At 45.0% G+C, this 21,482-nt stretch overlaps 1 protein-coding gene across 2 annotated transcripts in view; it reads left to right on the forward strand.

Moving 5' to 3' along the window:
- Positions 1-20,406, forward strand: part of LOC120921889 (cytochrome P450 4V2-like) — a 75,968-nt gene extending 55,562 nt beyond the window's left edge. The window contains exons 7-11 of one of the 2 annotated variants that reach the window (XM_040334388.1): positions 580-771; positions 2,979-3,081; positions 16,197-16,331; positions 18,650-18,829; positions 20,217-20,406. In XM_040334388.1, coding sequence (XP_040190322.1) covers positions 580-771; positions 2,979-3,081; positions 16,197-16,331; positions 18,650-18,829; positions 20,217-20,395 — 789 coding nt within the window. In that variant the 3' untranslated portion in view covers positions 20,396-20,406. The remainder of the gene's footprint in view (positions 1-579; positions 772-2,978; positions 3,082-16,196; positions 16,332-18,649; positions 18,830-20,216) is intronic. The other variant, XM_040334397.1, reaches the window with a different exon arrangement.
- The last annotated feature ends 1,076 nt before the right edge of the window (positions 20,407-21,482 follow it).

The raw sequence follows: 21,482 nt of genomic DNA on the forward strand, positions 1-21,482 counted from the left end.
ACGACTTACGCAAACGACCTAAAATTTTCAAAACTCGGCGCGGGAACGACGGCCATACTTAACATTAGCTACACCTCATATAGCCGAAAAAAGCCTAACGTAAACAACGTAAAAAAATGCACGGGCGGACGTATTTTTCTGAAGCGGCGTAAATACCTAATTTGCATATTCCTCGCGTAACTGTACGGAAGCGCCACCTAGCGGCCAGCGTGATTATGCAGCCTAAGATACGACGGTGTAAGACACTTACACCAGTCGGATCTTAGGGATATCTATGCGTAACTGATTCTCATAATCAGGCACATAGATACGACAGCCCGCACTCAGAGATAGGACGGCGTATCAGGAGATACGCCATCGTATCTTGTATCTGAATCCGGGCCAAGCTGTCTAGAATCGCGACCGATACTCGTAAGTGCAGGATCATGCATTTATACATGATCCTGTGCAGCGTGACCGCCATGTAGCAGTAAATCTGCTATGGGCGGTCGGCAAGTGGTTATAGAACCAGTCCAGCTGAATGTGACTAACTACTATTAGATAAAAGGTAATACATGTTTTTTTTTTCCATGTAATCAGGTCATTAGAGAAAGAGCTAACATAATAAAAGAACAAGGATTGGTAGAGGAACAGCCCAGCAGTGATGTATATTCCAGCAAAAGTAAGAAAAGAAATGCATTTCTAGACATGCTTCTGAGTGCTACAGATGATTCTGGCAACAAACTGAGCTACAAAGACATTCGTGAAGAAGTTGATACTTTCATGTTTGAGGTAATTCTTCTAAACAAGGGATGTAAGTTAAAGGGGTTGTAAAGGTTTGTTTTTTATTTTGTAAATAGGTTCCTTTAGGATAGTGCATTGTTGGTTCACTTACCTTTACCTTCGATTTCCCTTCTAAATGTTTTTTTTTCTTTGTTTTCTTAGTCTTAATTTCTCACTTCCTGTTCCTCCTCAGTAAGCTGTTCAGTAAGCTGTTCTGGCGGACTAAACACCGCTCGGATGATGGGGGCAAGCTTACTGAGGAGAAACAGGAAGTGAGAAATTCAGACAAAGAAAAAACATTTAGGGTCCTTTCACGGACCGTTCGTCCGTTTTTTCATACATCCGTTTACGGACTGCAATGCTTTCCAATGGGATAGCGTACGTTAGCGGATGAGCATCTGCTAACGTCCGTTAACAGCCGTCTTCGTTAAGCTCCGTTTTTTTTGAACGGAAGAAAACCCTATTTTTCTTCCGTCAAAAAAACGTAACGGACAAAAAACGGATGTTAGCGGACGATCCGTTTAACATCCGATCCGCTAACATTCGTTTTTCATCAAAATATGTAATAAAAATAAAGTTCTAACAAAAAAAAAAACGGATGAAAAAACGGATGAAAAAACGGACGAAAAATGGATGAAAAACGGATGAAAACGGATGAAAAACGGATGACAACTGATGAAAAACGGATGTAAAACGGATGAAAAACGGATCAACTGATGATAAAAAACTGATCTAAAAAACGATCCGCAAGTGTGAAAGGACCCTTAGAAGGGAAATGGAAGGAAAAGGTAAGTGAACCAACAATGCACTAGCTTAAAGGAACCTATTTAGAAAATAAAAAACAAACCTTTACAACCCCTTTAAAGGGATTGTAAAGTCATTGTAATTTTTTTGAAATAATAAACATGTCATACTTACCTTCACTGTGCAGCTCATTTTGCACAGAGTGGCCCCGATCCTCGACTTCTGGGGTCCCTTGGCGGTTCTCGCGGCTACTGCCCGCATCAAAAAAAAAAAACCTTTAGGAGAATCGCTCCCCCGGGGGGTTACCTTGCGGGTACGCTTTAGAGTCCAGCAGACTTGGCCCTTCCCCGCGATGCCCGTGTCATTGCATTTGATTGACAGCAGCGGGACCCAATGGCTGCGCTGCTATCAATCTATCCAATTAACATCCGGGACCCCGTGGAGATAGGGACAGCACGTCTCCGCCGAGGGAAATTCGAGGCTCAGGTAAGTAAAACGGGTGGGCTCAGGCTCACTGCCAATTTTTTTGCACCTAAAACACACGTTTTTACAGCTGATGCCTCAAAAAGCCCCTCCCTGTTAGCCTATGTATCCAGCCCAAATTCATTTTGGAGGCATAAGCGTTTAGGGGCAGTAGAAAAAAAGACAGCCTGTGCGTCCAGGAGCAGAGGCTGTTGAGCTGTAAAAAACGCAAAATGCCAAACGCAGCTAAATGCTGTAAAAAGCGTTTAGTCGCGTTTGGTGTTTTTAGGCGTTTTTACATTATAGGGAGTGTTGTTACTGAAAAAAACGCCCAAAAAATGCAGAAAAAACACCCATAAGTGCTATTAAAAAAAATGCAGCTGTTTTTAACACTGTTTTTTCCTAGCAGCAGTGCTGCGATTTTTTAAACGTCCTGTGTGCATGAGGCCAGCCTTGCCTCTGTTTAATGAAACCAGCACAATGTCTCGCCAATTTGATAATACAGCAGTGGTGGCCTGTAATGCAGGACGCAGGGGCTCCGCCCTCCTATCCATGCATCCGGCCCCTAATCTACATGAGAGGCACCGGACGCATGGATTCTAATGTTTTTTTTTTTTTGAAGCACGTGATTAGAGCCAGAGGCTCAAAAAGCCTTCAAAAAAAGGTGAGCTCACAACCCAGTTGTGTGACAGTAGCAAATGAATATTCCTATATCTCCTCCTAGCCAATCAGCAAGTGGGTCCTGAGACCTGTCACCTAATTGGCCAAAAGGAGAAGCACTCCTATTGGCCTAGGAGGAGGAGGGATAAACCGTTGTGATGCTGTGGAGGAGACGCAGAGGAAGCCGCCGCTCAACACAGCGGAGGAAGCGCTGCCAGCGACCTAGATGGGGTAAGTGCGGGGCTGGTGGCTGATCGGGGGGGTTGTGTGGGTGGACTGACCGGGGGGGGGGGGGGGATCGGTGGCTTGTGGGTAGATAATAATATATTCATTTGTCTATCAATTAACAGGGACATGACACAACTGCTGCAGCTATGAACTGGTCTTTATACTTGCTAGGGTCCCACCCTGAAGTGCAGAGAAATGTCCATAAAGAACTGGATGAAGTATTTGGTATGTTGCCATGCAATGTTTTATTTCTGCAGACTCTTGCTAGAACTCCACATTTAGAATAATGCATACATCAGAAAATGTGTATATTCTGGGAATGCAGACCCTAGGGCTATTTCATACATTTGTAGCTGTAGAAGTCCAGGTCCCGTCCCAGACGCATGTTGTACTGAGTGGTAGTACATTATCTGTATTCAGTAGGTATATGGTTACCTGCAGATTTATTAGGTGTCAAGGGATTTTTGACACTGATAAATACAAACAGTGGGCCAGATTCACATAGAGATACGACGGTGTATCTCCTGATACACCGTCGTATCTCTGAGTTGTGCCGGTCGTATCTATGCGACTGATTCATAGAATCTGTTACGCATAGATATGCCTAATATCCGACAGGTGTAACTGTGTTACACCGTCGGATCTTAGGCTGCAATTCCCGGCCGGACACTAGGTGGCGTTTCGGTTTATTTACGCAACGATTATGCAAATGAGGAGATACGCCGATTCCGAAATGAACGACCGCCCGGCACTTTTTTTTTACGTCAATTGCGTTCGGCTTTTTCCGGCGTATAGTTACCCCTGCTTCTATGAGGCGCAGCCAATGTTAAGTATGGCCGTCGTTCCCGCGTCGAATTTTGAAATTTTACGTCGTTTGTGTACGTCGATTCACAGAAGAGCTGGACGCAAGTTACGCTCATGCCGAAACCAATGACGTCCTAGCGACGTCATTGGGAGCAATGCACGTCGGGAAAATTTGCGGACGGCGCATGCGCAGTTAAATCGGCGTTCCTATCCTTGGATTACATAATTGACGGTTTGTGAAACAGTTCCCCTGTCGCACAACGCGCGTCACCAGATTTCCGGAAATAGCCGAGCTGCGAGTCGGCACTATACGGTGCATGCGCAGTCAGCTCTACACGGCGGGCGCAGGCACCGTATAGTGCCGACTCGCAGCTCGGCTATTTCCGGAAATCTGGTGACGCGCGTTGTGCGACAGGGGAACTGTTTCACAAGCCGTCAATCATGTAATCCAAGGATAGGAACGCCCAGTCCCACAGTCATCAGAACCCGGAAGCCCTGGACAAAATTACAATTACAATATAACGGTATGTACGGAAAAAAAAATGACCTGCATACAGTAAATTTTAACCCAAAAAAGAAAAAAAAGAAGTTGATTCTGGTCCCTTAACCACTTCCATACCAGGCCTATTATGGCACTCCTCTCCTACATTCAAAAATCAGAATTTTTTTGATAGAAAATTACTTAGAACCCCCAAACACAATATCTATTTTTTTAGTAGACACCCTAGGGAATAAAATGGTGGTCATTGCAACTTTTTATCTCGCACGGTATTTGTGCAATCATTTTTCAAATGCCTTTTTTATGGAAAAAAACGATTTCATGAATCAAAAAATAACAAAACAGTAAAGTTACCCCAATTTTTTTGTATAATGTGAAAGATTATATTACGCCGAGTAAATAGATACCTAACATGTCACGCTTTAAAATTGCGCACACTCATGGAATGGCGCCAAACTTCAGTACTTAAAAATCTCCATAGGCGACGCTTAATTTTTTTTTAAAGGTTACCAGTTTAGAATTACAGAGGAGGTCTAGTGCTAGAATTGTTGCTGGTACTCTAACGCACGCGTCATTACCTCACATGTGTGGTTTAAACGGCGTTTACACATGTGGACGGGACTTGCGTGTGTGTTCGCTTCTGGGTGCGAGCTACCGGGGACAGGGGCGTTTTAAATATTTATTTTTTAATTTTACTTAATTTTTTTTTTTTGCACTTTTTCTTACTTTTTTTTTTTTGATTACTTTTATTCCTATTACACGGAATGTAAACATCCCTTGTAATAGGAATATATTGTGACAGGTACTCTTTATGGAGAGATGCAGGGTCAATAAGACCCCACACCTCTCCTTCAGGCTGGAAAGCATGAGGTCGTGATTTTTTTTACCGATCTCATGCCGACAGCCGTGGATCGTTTCTCCAGGTCCCTGATGGCACGGGAGAGCCCAGAGAAGTACCGGATGGTGGCAGGAGGGGGACGTTCCCTCCCATCACCTATAAGAACAATCAAGCAGCAGAACTGCTACTATAATCGTTCTTATGGTGCACAGAATCGCCGGCAGAAAACAGTGATATCTGAATGATGCCTGTAGCTGCAGGCATCATTCAGATATAGCGGTGTAAAAAGTCCTCTTCAGATTCCACCAATCACCAATATACCACCACGTGAGCACAGGAAGCCCCTCTCGGGGATGCACTTACCACAAGGATAAGTAAATAATGCCTTCAAAACCCAGCAACATTCCTTCTCTCCTTATTTGAACCTCCTTGCACCTTGTGTAAAGATGGGATCCAATTGGGCTCATGCAAACAACAACAGAGTATACTCCATAGCGTGATACTGTTTAAAAGTTTATTGTTTCCCAATGTGCCCCCCTCTTTCACTAAATACATACAAAGTAAACAATCAATATCAGCAGAAGTGCGAATGCATAAATGCTCACTGCATGGTAGATGTAGTTACCGGTCCCGCCAGCCGTTTGTGTGATGTCCAACACTCCCGGGTAGAGTGCGGTGGAGCGCAAACGTCACTTCCTGGTGTAGTGATGAGACCACGGCCCTGACGCGTTTCGTCACTTCCGGACTTCGTCTGAGGGCGTCCTACACCACCACGGTTACTTGTGCATCTAGGAGGAACAAGCCCTCTCCACCTGTCCAGTGTATCACCGCTACCTCACTCCCAGGAATGGTATAGAGCCCTGCCATGCACCTTGCGCTGACTTCATGCATGCACTTCACTTAACTGTTTGTCAGAGAATACCAACCAGCCATTTGGCTAATAGAAATGTACATGAAAGAAGACGTTTGGATAATAGAAATGTGAATGAAAGAAGACTTTTGGCTAATAAAAATGTGCATGAAAGAAAACTTTTGTCTAAGGCCTCGTACTCACGACCAAACATGTCTGCTGAAACTGGTCCGCGGACCAGTTTCAGCGGACATGTTCGTTCGTGTGTAGGCAGTAACGTACAGAATTCCAGCAAACAATCGTCGGCCAGACCGTTTTCCAACGAACAACTGTTTCCTGGTCTTGCTTTAAAACAGTCTGCTGGAATCGTGTCCGTCAGACATGTTCGCTCGTCTGTACACAAAAGCAGCGTACAAAAACCCCGCGCATGCTCAGTCCAAATGAGGAGACGGGAGCGCTCGTTCAGGTAAAACTCGCGTTTCTTTGGGATATGGCACATTCGTCATTAGAAACCTTTTATTCTAGCAAGAGAACAATGTCTTAAAAAGGCGCACTAAACCACATTTTAAAGCCTCGTTTTATTAATTCTTCTCTTGCTAGAATAACCCCGTTCTCTTGCTGATGCAATTTCATTAGAGTTGTCCCATACTGAAATGTCACATTTCTTGCTTGTGATGTAATCCTTTAATAATGTTTTCTATGCCAGACGTGTGTTTTGGTTGGTGGTCCTCCATAATTTAGAGTAGTCATTTTTGTAAAGGAATGTGCATTTTTTTATGTTTTTTTTTTGTTTCTAGTTATGTCACCATTTAAACTATTTTTTTTTTACATGTTTTTTTCATTTTTTTTTTTTTTTTTGGTGTTTCATTAGAGAATATTAAACCATGTTGGCACACCAAATGTCCCCCCCCCCCCCAAGGAGTGTGTCCTTTGTAAATTACCCATTGTATATTTATTAAAGGTTTGCTGCCTAATAATCCCCACAGTATATCAAACAATAGACATGTTTTCAAATGAAAGCAAAAAGCCTTTTATTCAGGCAAATGTCATCACAAAAAATAAAAAGAACGGCAGCACTAGAATAGATAGCAAACTATATGCAAACTTGCATTTCCAACATGGTGAAGGATAAACTTACAAGCCTCAGGAGCCAAACACAAAAATATGAAGCAGCAGCACACAAACAAAGGAACCCAAACTGTGGTAGTACAAACAAGATGTCCTTTATGTGGAAGGAAATGGAAGGCAGAAAATCAACGTTTCCTCCTCTTTCCAGCCTTCCCTCCAGGCAGCCTTCCAGCGGATCGAACACGGGGTCTTGCAGGTGGGGTTGATGTGGCAGCAGGAGGATGGTGTTCCGCAAGCCGGGCCGGGTCACATAGCCCAGTGTCTGGGGTCAGCAGGCCCCTCTGCATCCACCAAAGGACCTGGTTCATCAGGGCCTTTGCCAGTCTTCTCTGGTCCTCCTCCCCTTCATTTAAATCATGGGCCAATGAGGCACTGAAGGCCTCTGTGGGGTTGAGGGGGGGCCCTCATGATGGCGCTTGCCTCCTGGATCATGCGGAGGCTTGCCTCCTCCACAGGCCTCAACTGCCTCCTTCGGCCTGATGGCCTCACCTGGGGGGGAGAAGACTGGCTGGTGGTGGTTCTCCTGGCCGGGTGGACCTGCTGCAGGCCACTGGGCCCAGCCTCCTCCTGGCTGCCACTGACCCCGGCCTCCTCCTGGCTGCCACTGACCCCGGCCTCCTCCTGGCTGCCACTGACCCCGGCCTCCTCCTGGCTGACAGACACCTGAGGATCTGCCACCTCCTGGCTGATCTCTTCTTCCTGTGTGGAAAAAAAAGTAATTTTTTTACAATTTCGCTAAATAAAACCACACTCATTTTCATGTTTTTCGTTTAGTATTTTCTGTTCATTATTACTTGAATACACTCTACTTCTGACCCCTGCAGTTGTCATTCCTGACACCTATTTGTCTGTACACCTTTTTGTTTGCTTTTTCCCAGCTTGGTTTTTTTTTTACAATATCTAATCATTAATCCACCAAGAATTCTTTACGCAATAAATATAGAGGAAACTACTATACCTCCTCATCGAAGGGTGGCAGATCTGCATCTCTGTCAGCCAGGCCCTCTTCCTCCGACTCTGCAGGGCTGTGGTCATCTGGGGAATGTCCGCTGGAAGGTAGCATGGAGGAAAGGTTGGAAGAAAGACTGGACATCGTTTTCCTGCCTTCCATTTCGTCCCTCAAAAAAGCCATCTGTTTATAATACCACAGTTTGGGTTCCTTTGCTTGTCTTGCTGCTGCTCCCGATTTTTGGCTTTTATTAGCTTTGTATGCTCTCCTGTATGTGCTTCTGAGGTTGGCAAGTTTATCCTTCACCATGTTGGCAGTGCATCCTGGCACCCAAGTTTGCATATAATTTGCTAGCTCTTCTAGTGCTGCCGCTCGTACCTCTTTATTGCAATATAAAGAGTGCTTTGAATTCCACAGGATGGGCGTGTCCTGGTATTTTTGAAGTAAGGCCTCTATAGATTCCTTGCTTTGTAGGAGGTCCATTGTAATTTTTCACAAATTATATTTCTTTTTGAGTCTAGATTACAAAGACATAAACCACAGAAAAATAAATATTCCAAAGGATCAGCGTTGACCTTGATCTAATATGTGTCTTCAAATTTATTACCTATATCTAATTACAAACACAGTCTCTCTTGTTTAAACAATGATTGGCAGCTCGGCCGCATTGCTTGTACCAAACATTGATTTGCTAGATGCAGAGCCATTGTTCACATTGCAGTAAATATTTTAAATATATAAAATTAAACAATGCTTACAAATGACAGTTTTCATCTAGGCACTCTTTCATGTGTAAATCTCATGCCCCTGACAATGGATGACATAAAAGACACTTCCTAATGACCTCTGTACAACCAACACTTGAACAATACTTTGCCTGATCTGAATACACCATTCAAAAACTTGTCAATGAGGTACAGCATTGTTCACATCTCTATTTTGTGAGGTGTCCAAAAGCATTTGGATACCAAAATAACATTGTGGTACCCCATAGACAGAATAGCTTAAAAAGGGTGCAACCAACAGCCCAAACCCCCATCCCATGTGTCTACATTTTCAAGGCCTCTGCTGATCACATTTTTAATTTCCTTACCTTCCTGTCTCTCGCTCCTCGTTTCTCACGCTCGCCTAATTACCGCGTAAGATGCGTAATCACGGCGTAAACCTTTTAAACACTCCGCGTATTTATGAAACCCCGCCCTCGTCACCTTTGCGAGGCCCCTAATCAATGAGTTTAGGAAATATGGCGTTAACTGTGTATGTTCTGGATGCGCTCGAAGATTCTCCGCGTAACGGACGTAAACACGTTGTTTGCATTCTCTACACTCCGCGTATGTATTAAACGCCGCCCTCTTCTCCGCCCATGGCGTAAGAATTCATCTTTTCCACGCCCATAATCTCTGTGGGAAAGGAAAGATGGCGATGTCACACGAGCGGGCACGATGCTCTCATGCCACAAGTGAAGGGACAGAGGCAGGGACGTCCCGATCAAGGAAAAGAAGATATAAAGCCACTAATATGCGGTTCCAGGAAATGGTGGAGTTAGTTTACATCATGCGAAAGAAGGACTATGATGGTGAATTAGGGCCATACAAGACCCCTAACCGCCGAAAAGCACATATTATGGACAAGGTGGCGAGGAGAATGCAGAGGATGTTTGGGATCACCAGGTCCAAGGAACAGCTGAGGAAACGATGGTCAGACTTAAAATTGAGGGAGCCACATCAGATGAAGAAAATACTTAAAATTCTGCGTAAAAGTAAGTAAATATATATTGGGGTTGGGGGGGGGGGGTGATTGTCTGCAATAATGTGTTGCCATGTATATTTCACCATCTGCCTCCTTGGCCTGCTTGTAATTTTAAAGACATGTTGTCATTTATTTTTTAGGACATAAATAACTACATATTTACAAACAGTGTTCTTAGTAAACAACGTAACATCACATAGTTTATCAGAAAGGCTCGGTTATTCCAGGAACAACACACCTGGACATGGCTCACTGGCCAAAAACTTTGTTTGTAAACATTGTGTAAAAGCTAGTTCTAGAAAAAAAAAGTATGAGAATGGGAAAGGCAAACAGGATTCATTCTAAAAACAGTGGTAATAAAGCAGATGTTTTCACATCTGCAATGCAGAGCACCTGTGTCTCCACAAATCAAAAATGGGTTTTGGTAGGGTCTCCCAGAAATACAGTTTAGGGGGGACATCCATGTGTGTCACTTTGCTAAAAAGGGGCAGGATCAGAGCTTGCCATATAGAAGTAATTGCAAAATGTAGGTTTGGTGAAAGATAAAAGTAACTAAATGAAAGCATCTTCTAAGCAATGTGTGCGATTTATGCTCTCCAATATCTGTGTGCTGATGAGTCTACATTTTTTTTGGTTTATTTCAGGGGAAAGAAGTCGCCAGCATTTGGAGGAGGCAGAGAGGGCCAGACAAGGCCAAAATCTGCCATCTCAACATGTGGAGGAGGAGGAGGATGTGGAAGGAGAAGAGGATGTGGAAGGAGAGGAGGATGTGGAAGGAGAGGAGGATGTGGAAGGAGAGGAGGAAGGAAGAAAGGAGGAAGGAAGAGAGGAGGAAGAAGTAATTTTGGACTTAGAAGTCATAGCAGATGAAGGGCAAGTGGCGGAAGAACAATTTGGCGAATTGAAAGAAGGTGGATTGATGGATGAAGGAGGAGTCCAAGATGATGGGGAAGTGGTGGAAGAAGGAGGAGTGATTGAAGATGATGGGGAGGTGGTGGAAGAAGGAGGAGTGATAGAAGATGTCGAAGAGGTGGAAAGGAGAAGCCCATCAGGTCAGTGTCACCCTAGCTTGATTCAAAAAAACATATGTAGATAGGCCTCATCGAAAAATAATGTTGTAAATGCCTTTTTTTTTGTTGGTTTTAGGGGAGGAGGATGGTGTGCCAATATTTTCACGTGCAAGTGCTGCTATAATTATTCAGCAGGTAATGGAGTGCAGCACTGAAATGCACAATATGCGTGAAAGGATGTTTCTCATGGAACAGAATGTAACAAATGTGCTTTTGGAATGCAGCACGGAAATGGACAATATGCGGCAAAGAATGATGGTCATCGAATCTAATTTTAAGAACATTATTGACATGATGGGCCGTGTCAAAGACTGAAACACCCCCCGCCCATCCCCCGCCCCCACAAACATTTTTACAGTTTGAATAATGAATACGCCAAAATTTGAAGATACACACACAGTGTGCCAACATGTGCTATCTGCCATCACAGAATATCTAATGTCTGTGCTTTGTGGGTCCAACCCCCTCCTCCATCCTCAAGTAGTTGAGAGGAAGGGTTTGCTCCCACAAAACACAGACATTGATCACCCATGATGTCAGATAGCACATGTGGCCATTTGTCTGTTGAACCAATGACATTTGGCGAGTTTGCACTGAATGTGTGTATCTTCCAATTTTGGCGTGTTCCAGTGTGAAAGCACACCATGACTGACTGCTGTTGTGAGTTTTTATATTTTTGGAATTGGATTTTGTTACTTTTTGACCATGTTGAACATTTTGGGATACTATAAAGTTTAGACCATAAAGAATAAACAACGGTAAAAATTTTTAAAAATATATATATAGAATTATAAATCTCTCTAATCACTGAATTTAGTGAAGTAGAGATTTGACTCCAAATTCTCACCTAAAAATTTAGTTTTAGAAAAACACACCAAAAACAAAAAAAATGTTAAAAATATTATTGTTTTTTGTGCATAAAAAATATGGCCAAAAAAAAAATTAAGGCGCTAAACACCCCACCAAATATAATCTATATATATATATATATATATGTAAACAATAAATCTAACTATATTTGAGAAAAAAAAAAGTGAACTTGTTAATAAATGTATAATCTGCATAATATTTTTGGTTGAATTACCTGAAAAAAAAAAAAAAAGTTAAAATAAAAATTTTTGACTCCTAAGTACAAAAGCAGGGAGTAATGAAAAAAATATAAAATAATTTTTGGGGTCATGAACAAGCAAAAATTAAAATACTTGACCTCAAAATTTACAAATGGAGTTGCTTCTTATTTCTAGACTCAATACCCTGTTTGTAGATGAGTGAATACTGTGCAAAATGTGGTTAGTTACTAAAAGTGGAGAAATCAATTATGCATTACAATTGAAGAAGTTAGTTAGAGAACCAGGAAGACAGAGAAAAAGAGAAAAAGCATTAATGACAAACAACTGTATAAAGTCCAATGGTCTAATTATTTTTTATTTTTGAGAATATTCCTTTCTTTGGGGGCCGAATTAGAAAGAAATATGATCTGGCATAGCAATGGCCCCCCGACCCATGAAGTACTCAACATATTTGTCGCGTACCTCACGAGCTGATTGGGGGGCCAAGCCAGCGCGACCAGTGTCCAGCCCGGGAAGGGGATCTGAGGGTAGTCTTGCCTCAGAACCGATGTCGGGTAGGTACGTCTGGGAGTGCCTGCGTAAAAAGTTGTGCAAAATGCAGCAGGCAAATACAACGGTGTCCAATTTATATTCCGCCAGATGTATCGATGTCCTGAACAGGCGGAACCGGTTGGTGAGTATCCCAAAGGCATTCTCGACTACCCTCCGAGCCCTGGCCAACCGAAAATTAAACACACTCCTCTCTGAGGTGAGGGTCCTCTGGGGAAAAGGCCGCATGAGGTGAGGACCAAGCCCGAAAGCCTCGTCCGCTAGGAACACAAACGGAAGTCCTTCCACATTATCTTCATCTGGTGGCAATGCCAGACCACCAGCTTGGAGACGATCATAGAAATCAGTCCGTGCGAACACTCCCCCATCAGACATCCGGCCGTTCTTCCCCACGTCCACATATAGAAACTCATACTGTGCCGACACCACCGCCATCAACACAATACTATGATAACCCTTGTAATTATAATAGTAGGACCCCGAGCGGGGTGGGGGCACAATGCGGACGTGTTTCCCATCTATTGCTCCACCGCAGTTTGGAAAATCACACCGCTGGGCAAATTGGGAAGCCACAGACTGCCATTCCTGTGGTGTGGAGGGTAGCTGTGGGGACAAACAAAATAAGAGATTTAGTACTTTGTAACAAAAACATCCTACAAGCATCCTTGTGACAGTTCACAGTATTAAAATTGCATTAGAAAAATGTGCATGGAGAATTTGGGGAATGAAATATATAGGGCCACTTCATTAAGAGACTCCACAGCCCTCTGATGGGGACAATAAAAGTTTGAAGGGGGGGGACACAAAAACCAAAAAGTCCTGTTTGAAAAAATGGCAAGGTGGGTTTGTCCCTAGGATAGCATGCTGGACAGGTTAATATTGGGTAAGGGACAAATATGCAGGTAGGCCAAGAATAAAACATGTAAAGCTGATATCAACATGCATAGGGAGAAAAGGTAACGTTAGTTAAACACACAGCATATCTGGGAAAATAAAAATAAAGTTAGTTGGCCACATTATTAGAGCCAGGAAACTTACCTTAATATACTCCTCATGCATAACTTTGATGATGGCAGCACACGTGTCCGGTATGATGACCCCAAGCGCCTGCGGAGAGATGCCTGTCGAGAACTTGAGGTCCTGCAGGCTCCTCCCAGTCGCCAGGTACCGCAACGTGGCAATAAGCCTCTGCTCGGCCGTGATGGCTTGGCGCATCACAGTGTCCTGCCTCGTGATATAGGGGGACAGAAGATCCAGCAGACGGTTGAATACGGGGTCCGTCATGCGGAGAAAATTCCTAAAGTCATTAGGATTATTCTCCTGGAGTTCCCTAAGCAGAGGCATATGTGAGAACTGGTCACGCTGGCGCAACCAATTCTTGGTCCAGAAACGCCTCCGCCCCCTGTTTCTGGCCAAAGTACTGGACAAATGAACATATCCAGCAGCCATCCCATAAACAGCACCAACTCGCGAAAATTGACGCTGCTGCTCCATCATGGCTTCAAACCGGCCGGCTGGTCAGTCAAGAACACACTGAAACAGAAAGCACTCGCAAATCCAGCACTACCTGCGACAAACGCGTGACAAACAGATACGAGCGCACAGGATGAAACTGCTAAAGCAGAAACAACCTGCTTGCCTATAGCCGAATGACAACTACGTTACCGCAAGCACACGCACTGAACCCGTGAATACACGCTGTCAAAGCGTGGAGACCGAGAAGCGCGAATCAGCTCTAACCAAACCTTCACTAACACGAGCAAACCCGTAACTAGCAAAAGAGGAACAGAGGGCGGCGCCATTAACTTTGGTCTTCCCCTTTATAGTGACGTCGTACGTAGTTTACGTGCACGCGTTCCGGTACGACGGGAATTTGGTCCGCTGGTGTGTACACGCCAGCGGAACAAAACACAAATCAGCCTTGTACGCCGGAAACTGTCGGGCAGACAGTTTCCAGCGCACAGATCCGGTCGTGAGTACAAGGCCTAATAGAAATGTGAATGTCAGAAGACGTTTCGCTAATAGAAATGTGCATGTCAGAATGAATGTTCACAGAGCACCCAACAGGAATGCGCATGCACAATGTATCTTGGCACCAGACGGGCTGTTTAAGAATGCTTCTGCCTGTGCTCTATTCTGCTTGGTCTTCAGCTTTCACTGTGTACCTCCAGTGTGTTCCCTTGGATGCTGACCCGGCTTACTCCTGACCTTATATCGCTCCTGCTTCTGTCTTGTTGTTAGATTCTGACCTGGCTCGTTCCTGACTTTGGCTCTGCTCCTGATTTGGTACCTCATTGCCCGCCTGTTGATCACCCTGGCTATCTGATGACCACGTTCCTGCCTCTGATCCTGATTTACCATCCCGCTAGAGTGTCTGCCCGACTGTCTGCTGCTGCAGTTCTGCACCATGCTGAACGTTCCTGCTGCAAGTCTGCTGAGAGCTCTGATCAGCCACTCACCCTGGCCCCACAGTCAGTGGTGTACTAAGTATGGGGCAGCGGGCTGCCCCGGGGGCCACACACTGGGGGGTGTCAGGCCGGCACCCCCCCTCCGTGACTGAAGCAGAGAGTGCCGCGGGGTAAAGCAGCGGCACAGAACACACATTGAGAGCCCGAGGTAGTGGCTTTGTGGGGGGGGGGTGTGAGCCAGTCAGCACACCCGGGACCCGGCGCAATGATCCTCTTCTCTCCGTGGTCGCGGCTCTGATAAGTCTCGGCAGCGGATGCATGGGCGTCCACAGAACTTTTTTCAGGGGGGGCATCATTTTAGGGTCACACATGCGCCGCCCCTTTTCGACAATGTCATTATCACATTATCATAATTAGGGACTGCAGACATAGTATAGTCCCTAGGATAAGTAATGGATAATGGCCGACAAGCCCTATTACCAGACCTATCAAATATACAGCAGTGATCCCTCTGGCTGGACGATCGTCACTCTGGGTTCCACGGGGGCGACTGGTCAGTAGTGTAGCATGTCTGTACCCTGGCAGTGGCTCAGTCTTTCTCTCTGTGATGGCACTGGGCAGCGTGGCTCTCTCTCTGGTGGTGCTGGGCAGCGTGGCTCTCTCTTTGGCTTCCACCTAGCACACACCTCTTTCTTTGTCCTGTAGCACTCACTCCCTGAGCTTTTTTCCAGGCTACAGTCTCTCAGTCTCTCTCTTGATCGAGCTGTAGCCTTCTTCCTGTGGAAAATGGGGCCGCCAATGTTCGGGACTACATGTCCCATGATGCTCTTCTCTCCTAGTCTCTTGGCCCTCCTCAGTTATGGCCAATGAGGAATGAATGGAGTGGGCAGGAAGCTGGATGGTAAACCTGATGAGAGCCGCAGTCTCTTCTCCCTGACAGGAGAAAAGCGGGGGGGGGGGGGGTGAGCGGGGGAAAACTCTAACAGCCCACAGCTCGCCTTTCTCCTGACACAGCGCCACCAAGTTCTCTGCTGGACTGAGCAGGGAAAAGAGCCCGCAGTCACACTACACTGATGGGGGGCTTGACAGAACCTTGACGGTGTCACCCCGCTGGCTACCCTCATAGCGACACCACTGTGCTGAATGTGCCGGTCCGACCCTGATTCCAAGGGGGGGGCACTTGACCCCCCTTGCCCCTACCTGAGGACCAGAAGAGGGCTGCAGCTGCAGGAGAGGTGCAAGGGCCACATGAAATGGCCTGGAGGGCCGGATTCGGCCCGCGAGCCTTGTGTTTGACACCTGTGGGTTAGGGCTTTTAATTTGATTATCTTACAATGAATTCGGATGAGGTTATATGTACAATCCAGGACGCTCTTAATTCAACTATATATAACTCTAGACAATTTTACATTGCTGTATTCTGCAGGTGAATCTGACCGCCCAGTCACAATGGAAGATATAAAACGCCTACGCTATTTAGAAGCTGTAATAAAGGAGGCCCTTCGCATCTTTCCATCTGTTCCATTCTTTGCTCGCACTCTTTGTGAGGATTGCACAATACGTAAGTTTCTAGTGTGACAGTACTTTGCAAACCTACGGTATACCAGGCCTGTCTGTCTTTCTTCTGCAATGGCTCATAATAATGGCTTGGCGACTGAAATAATAAAAAAATAATACACATGGCTTTATTCACACACCATAATCATAATATATTTAAAGTTTTTCATTGGAATATAGTAATTATAATTACATGAAATAAAATAGAAATAGGAACATAACAATTGTTTCCTCACTTTTTTCTGTGATTTGAGAATTGGTCAGGTATGATACACTGTATATAAATCTCCTGTATGCAGTACATATATACTATATTAGCAAACGTAGGATTCAATATTGAGTTGCTCAACCCTTTGCAGCTATAACATCTTCAACTCTTCTGGGAAGGCTGTCCACAAGGTTTAGGAGGGTGTCTATGGGAATGTTTGACCTTTCTTCCAGAAGTGCATTTGTGAGATCAGGCACTGATGTGGACGAGAAGACCTGGCTTGCAGTCTCCACTCTAATTCATCCTAAAACTGTTCTATAGTGTTGAGGCCAGAACTCTGTCCAGGCCAGTGAAGTTCCTCCACCCCAAACTCGCTCATCCATGTCTTTATGGTCCTTGTTTGTGCACTGTTGCATAGTCATGTTGTAACAGGAAGGGGCCGTCCCCAAACTGTCCTCACAAAGTTGGGAGCATGAAATTGAATTGTCCAAAATGTATTGGTTTGCTAACGCCTTAAAGCGAGCTACAGTATGCCTTTTTTTTTTGAGCCGTACTCACAGTTTAATCCCTTAGTTAAGTTTCAGTTCATAGGCAGAGGGGAACATGATTGACAGCCGGTTATGGCGCGTCACGCTTCCCGAAAATAGACGAAATAGGACTTGGCTCTTCACGGCGCCTGCGCAGTCAGCTCCTAGTCTGTGCGCAGGCGCCGTATAGCGCCGTGAAGAGCCAAGTCCTACTCCGGCTATTTTCGGGAAGCGTGACGCGCCATAGCCGGCCGTCAATCATGTTCCCTCTGCATAGGAACGCCCATTCCCTGCGGGGAGTCTGAAACGTAACTACGGGATTAAACTGTGAGTACAGCCCAAAAATAAAGGCATACTGTAGCTCGCGCTAGTATGCTGGATTTCATGGTAGAAACTTGTTTTTTAGGGTGAACCACCGCTTTAAGAGTTCCCTTTACTGGAACTAAGGGGCCAAGCCCAAACCCTGAAAAACAAACCCACACCATAATCCCCTCTCCACCAAATGATTTGGACCAGTAAGGTCCATAAAGCAAGGTCCATAAAGACATGGATAGGCGAGTTTGGGGTTGAGGAACTTGACTGGCCTACACAGAGTCCTGACCTCAACCAGATAGAACACTTTGGGATGAAGTAGAGCGCAGCCTGCGGGCCAGGCCTTCTCATCCACATCAGTGCCTGACCTCACAAATGCGTTTCTGGAAGAATAGTCAAACATTCCCATAGACACACTCCTAAACCTTGTGGACAGCCTTCCCAGAAGAGTTGAAGCTGTTATAGCTGCAAAGGGTGGGCCAACTCAATACTGAACCCTAGGGACTAAGACTGGGATGCCATTAAAGTTCATGTGTGTGTAAAGGCAGGCATCCCAATACTTTTGGTAATATGTAGCTAGATTCAGGTAGGGTGGCGCATCTTTCAGGTGGCATAGCGTATCGTATTTACGATACGCCGCCGTAAGTCAGAGAGGCAAGTGCTGTATTCACAAAGCAAGCACTTGCCTCCTAAGTTACGGCGGCGTATCGTAAATGGGGCTGGCGTAAGCGCGCCTTATTCAAATGAGGATGAGGGGGGCGTGTTTTATGTAAATGATTGGTGACCCGACGTGATTGACGTTTTTTACGAACGGCGCATGCGCCGTCCGTGTACATATCCCAGTGTGCATTGCTCCAATGTACGCCGCAAGGAGGTATTGGTTTCGATGTGAACGTAAATTACGACTTACGCAAACAACGTAAAAATTTCAAATTTCGACGCGGGAACGACGGCCATACTTAACATTGCCTAGGCCAGCTATTTGTTCGACTAACTTTACGCCGGAAAAAGCCGAAAAACAACGTAAAAAAAATGCGCCGGGCGCACGTACATTTCTGAATCGGCGTATCTAGTCATTTGCATATTCTACGCCGAACTCAACGGAAGCGCCACCTAGCGGCCAGCGTAAATATTTCACCCTAACATACGACGGCGTAGGAGACTTACACCACAGAAATTTGACCTGACTATAACTGAGCCCCAAGAGAATAGCTGGACAGCCCTGTGTTAAACCAATTTTTTAAAATACACATTGCTTTACTTTCTCAATTTTAGGAGGTTTTCACGTGCCTAAAGGTGTAAATGCTCTAATTATTCCCTATGCTTTACATCGTGATCCTGAATATTTCCCTGAACCTGAAGAATTTCGACCAGAGAGATTTTTTCCTGAAAATATAAGTGGTCGCAGTCCATATGCCTATGTCCCATTTTCTGCAGGACTACGAAATTGTATAGGTAAGTGTTGATAGAAGATATAAGTAAAGGCGTTAAAATTATCCATACATGCTGTAAGATTGTGACATCATACATGCCGTGGTGTTGTCACCATTCAATTACAAAGCAACATTCAAGTGCACATGGCATTGGGACTTTCCACTACTGTAAGGATTCCACCACACCAGGACTGCCCATCTCTACCAAAAATCAACCCATCCAAGAGTGATGGCATGTTCTACCTTAACACAATATTAGGCCCAGAGTGATCAAAGATCACGTAACTTCACTGGTAAACAAGTACACTTCTGTTAAGGTCAGGATATTACTGATACTTTCTTTTACCTTTACTTGAGGTGCAGAATAGCTTAACAGTTAGCACTTTTGGGGTAAGGATCTCGCGCCAATAAAAATAAATTAAATGTGTCTTTTGCCTTGTAGTACTGGGGTCCTTGGTTTGAGTCTTGAACAGGACACTATCTGCATGAATTTTGCATGTTCTCCCTGTGCTTGTGTTGGTTTCCTCTGGGTACTCCAGTTTCCTCTCACACTCCAAAGACATGCTGGTAAGTTAATTGATTCTGCTCTAACATTTTGCCCTAGTATGATATTCTACTGAAGATGGCTGCCTCATCATTATCAGATAAGCCCTTTGAGTACCCAGGAAGAAAAGTACTACAGAAATATACACAATAACATTTTAGATGGAAAAAGTAATACCTTGATTGTTGACTTATTTTTAGTTAATTACTCATCTACTTAAAGTGGAGTTCCAGGCTATTTTTAGTTTATTAAAAGTCAGCAGCTACAAAAAGTATAGCTGCTGACTTTTAATAAACAGCCACTCACCTGTGCCATGGTCCAGCCATGCCTGCTCCTCTCCTTCTCCTTTTCATGGCGCCTCCATTGAAACTGTGGGCACCCGGCCGTGACAGCTTGTGGCTTCACGACCAGGCGCGCATGCGCGAGTCGCACTGCGCTCTCGGAGTGGATAGGCGATCTTCTGGGACCTGTCACGTGTCCCAGGAGATCGCCTAGAGGGAGTGGGGGAGAGGAGGAGTCACCTAGGCGGCCCTCTAGGCAGAAGGAGGAAGTGGGACAGGAAGTCCCCTTCAAAACAAAGAACCCACTCCCCCCCCCCCAAAAAAAAATTACATGCCAAATGTGGCATGTAAGGGGGTGAGGAGTACTTAAAGTGGAAGCTCCACTTTTGGGTGGAACTCCACTTTAAAATATAGTTATGGATGTAATTGATGCATCTCATTCTTAGTTGGCTCTAGTTTCATTATAGACATCTTGCAGTTACAAATAATATAATACACAATAAAATATGATTGTTTAAAACACAATTGTAGTTGGATTTGTTTTTTTTGGGGCAATGATATTAACTTTCTGTTTCACTTTGTAGGCCAACGATTTGCATTGATGGAAGAGAAAGTGGTTTTGTCAACATTATTGCGCAATTTCTGGATCAATGCGAGTCAGAAACGTGAAGAACTGGGACTAGTCGGGGAACTGATTCTTCGTCCCCAGGCTGGCATTTGGATTCAGCTAAAAGACAGAGAAGAAATGTTAAATAAAGCCTAAAGGGAATTCTATTGTGCTTCACCAAATCTTGCAGGCAGTACAGACCAACATTACCCAATAATGTGCACAAGTCCAGATCAACACATTATGATAAGAAGATAGATTCTGAACCGTGTTTTAGTAATAGTGCGTCAGTGCTTTTCAGCACAGTACTTAAATTGCAAAGTGCTTTTCCTGTGCTAGCACTAACTTTGGGAAGTGAATGTGAAGCTGCTCTGATCTCCTTAGTAATGCCCAGTTATTAATGGGGCTAGTCAAGTTTAACATTGTAAAGAGGATAGCTGTTCACTCAATCGAATTTTAAGAAAGCCGCTGATGCTGTTGGGTATATAGGGCCATATCCACAAAAGAGATACTCCGGCGTAAGCCGTCATATCTCTGGTTCTATCTTTGGAACTGATCCTCAGAAGCAGTTTTCCTAAGTTAGGCAGAAGATCCGACATCTGTAAGGGACTTACACTGCCGGATCTTAGGATGCAGTACCGCATCCGCCACTGGGGGCATTTCGAGTCGAAATGCCTCTTCTAGTATGCAAATTAGCACTTAGGGCGATCCTCAAAGCTTTTGTGCCTAGTTTTTTCGCCGTAAGTGTTAGTTTGCCTGGTGTAAAACTAGGGCTGCTTTTACAAAGTGTAAAGTTAGTCACACCTTGTAAAGGCCCATTCAAGCGACGGCATTTGGTATGCATTCCCGAGGGAGAACTCCACGGCAATTTGTAAAATCCAAACCGGCATGGGTTCCCCCCCAGGAGCATACCAGGCCCTTAGGTCTGTTATGGGTTGTAAGGAGACCCCCCCTCCGCCGAAAAATCGACGTAGGGGGTCCCCCTACAATCCATACCAGACCCGTATCCAAAGCACGCTACCCGGCCGGTCAGGAAGGGAGTGGGGACGAGCGAGCGCCCCCCCCTCCTGAGCCGTGCCAGGCCGCATGCCCTCAACATGGGGGGGTTGGTTGCTCTGGGGCAGGGGGGTGCACTGCGGGCCCCCCCACCCCAGAGCACCCTGTCCCTATGTTGATGAGGACAGGACCTCTTCCCGACAACCCTTGCCGTTGGTTGTCGGGGTATGCGGGCGGGGGCTTATCG

The sequence above is a fragment of the Rana temporaria genome, chromosome 1 (genome assembly GCF_905171775.1).
Source record: "Rana temporaria chromosome 1, aRanTem1.1, whole genome shotgun sequence".
NCBI classification, from domain to species: domain Eukaryota; kingdom Metazoa; phylum Chordata; class Amphibia; order Anura; family Ranidae; genus Rana; species Rana temporaria.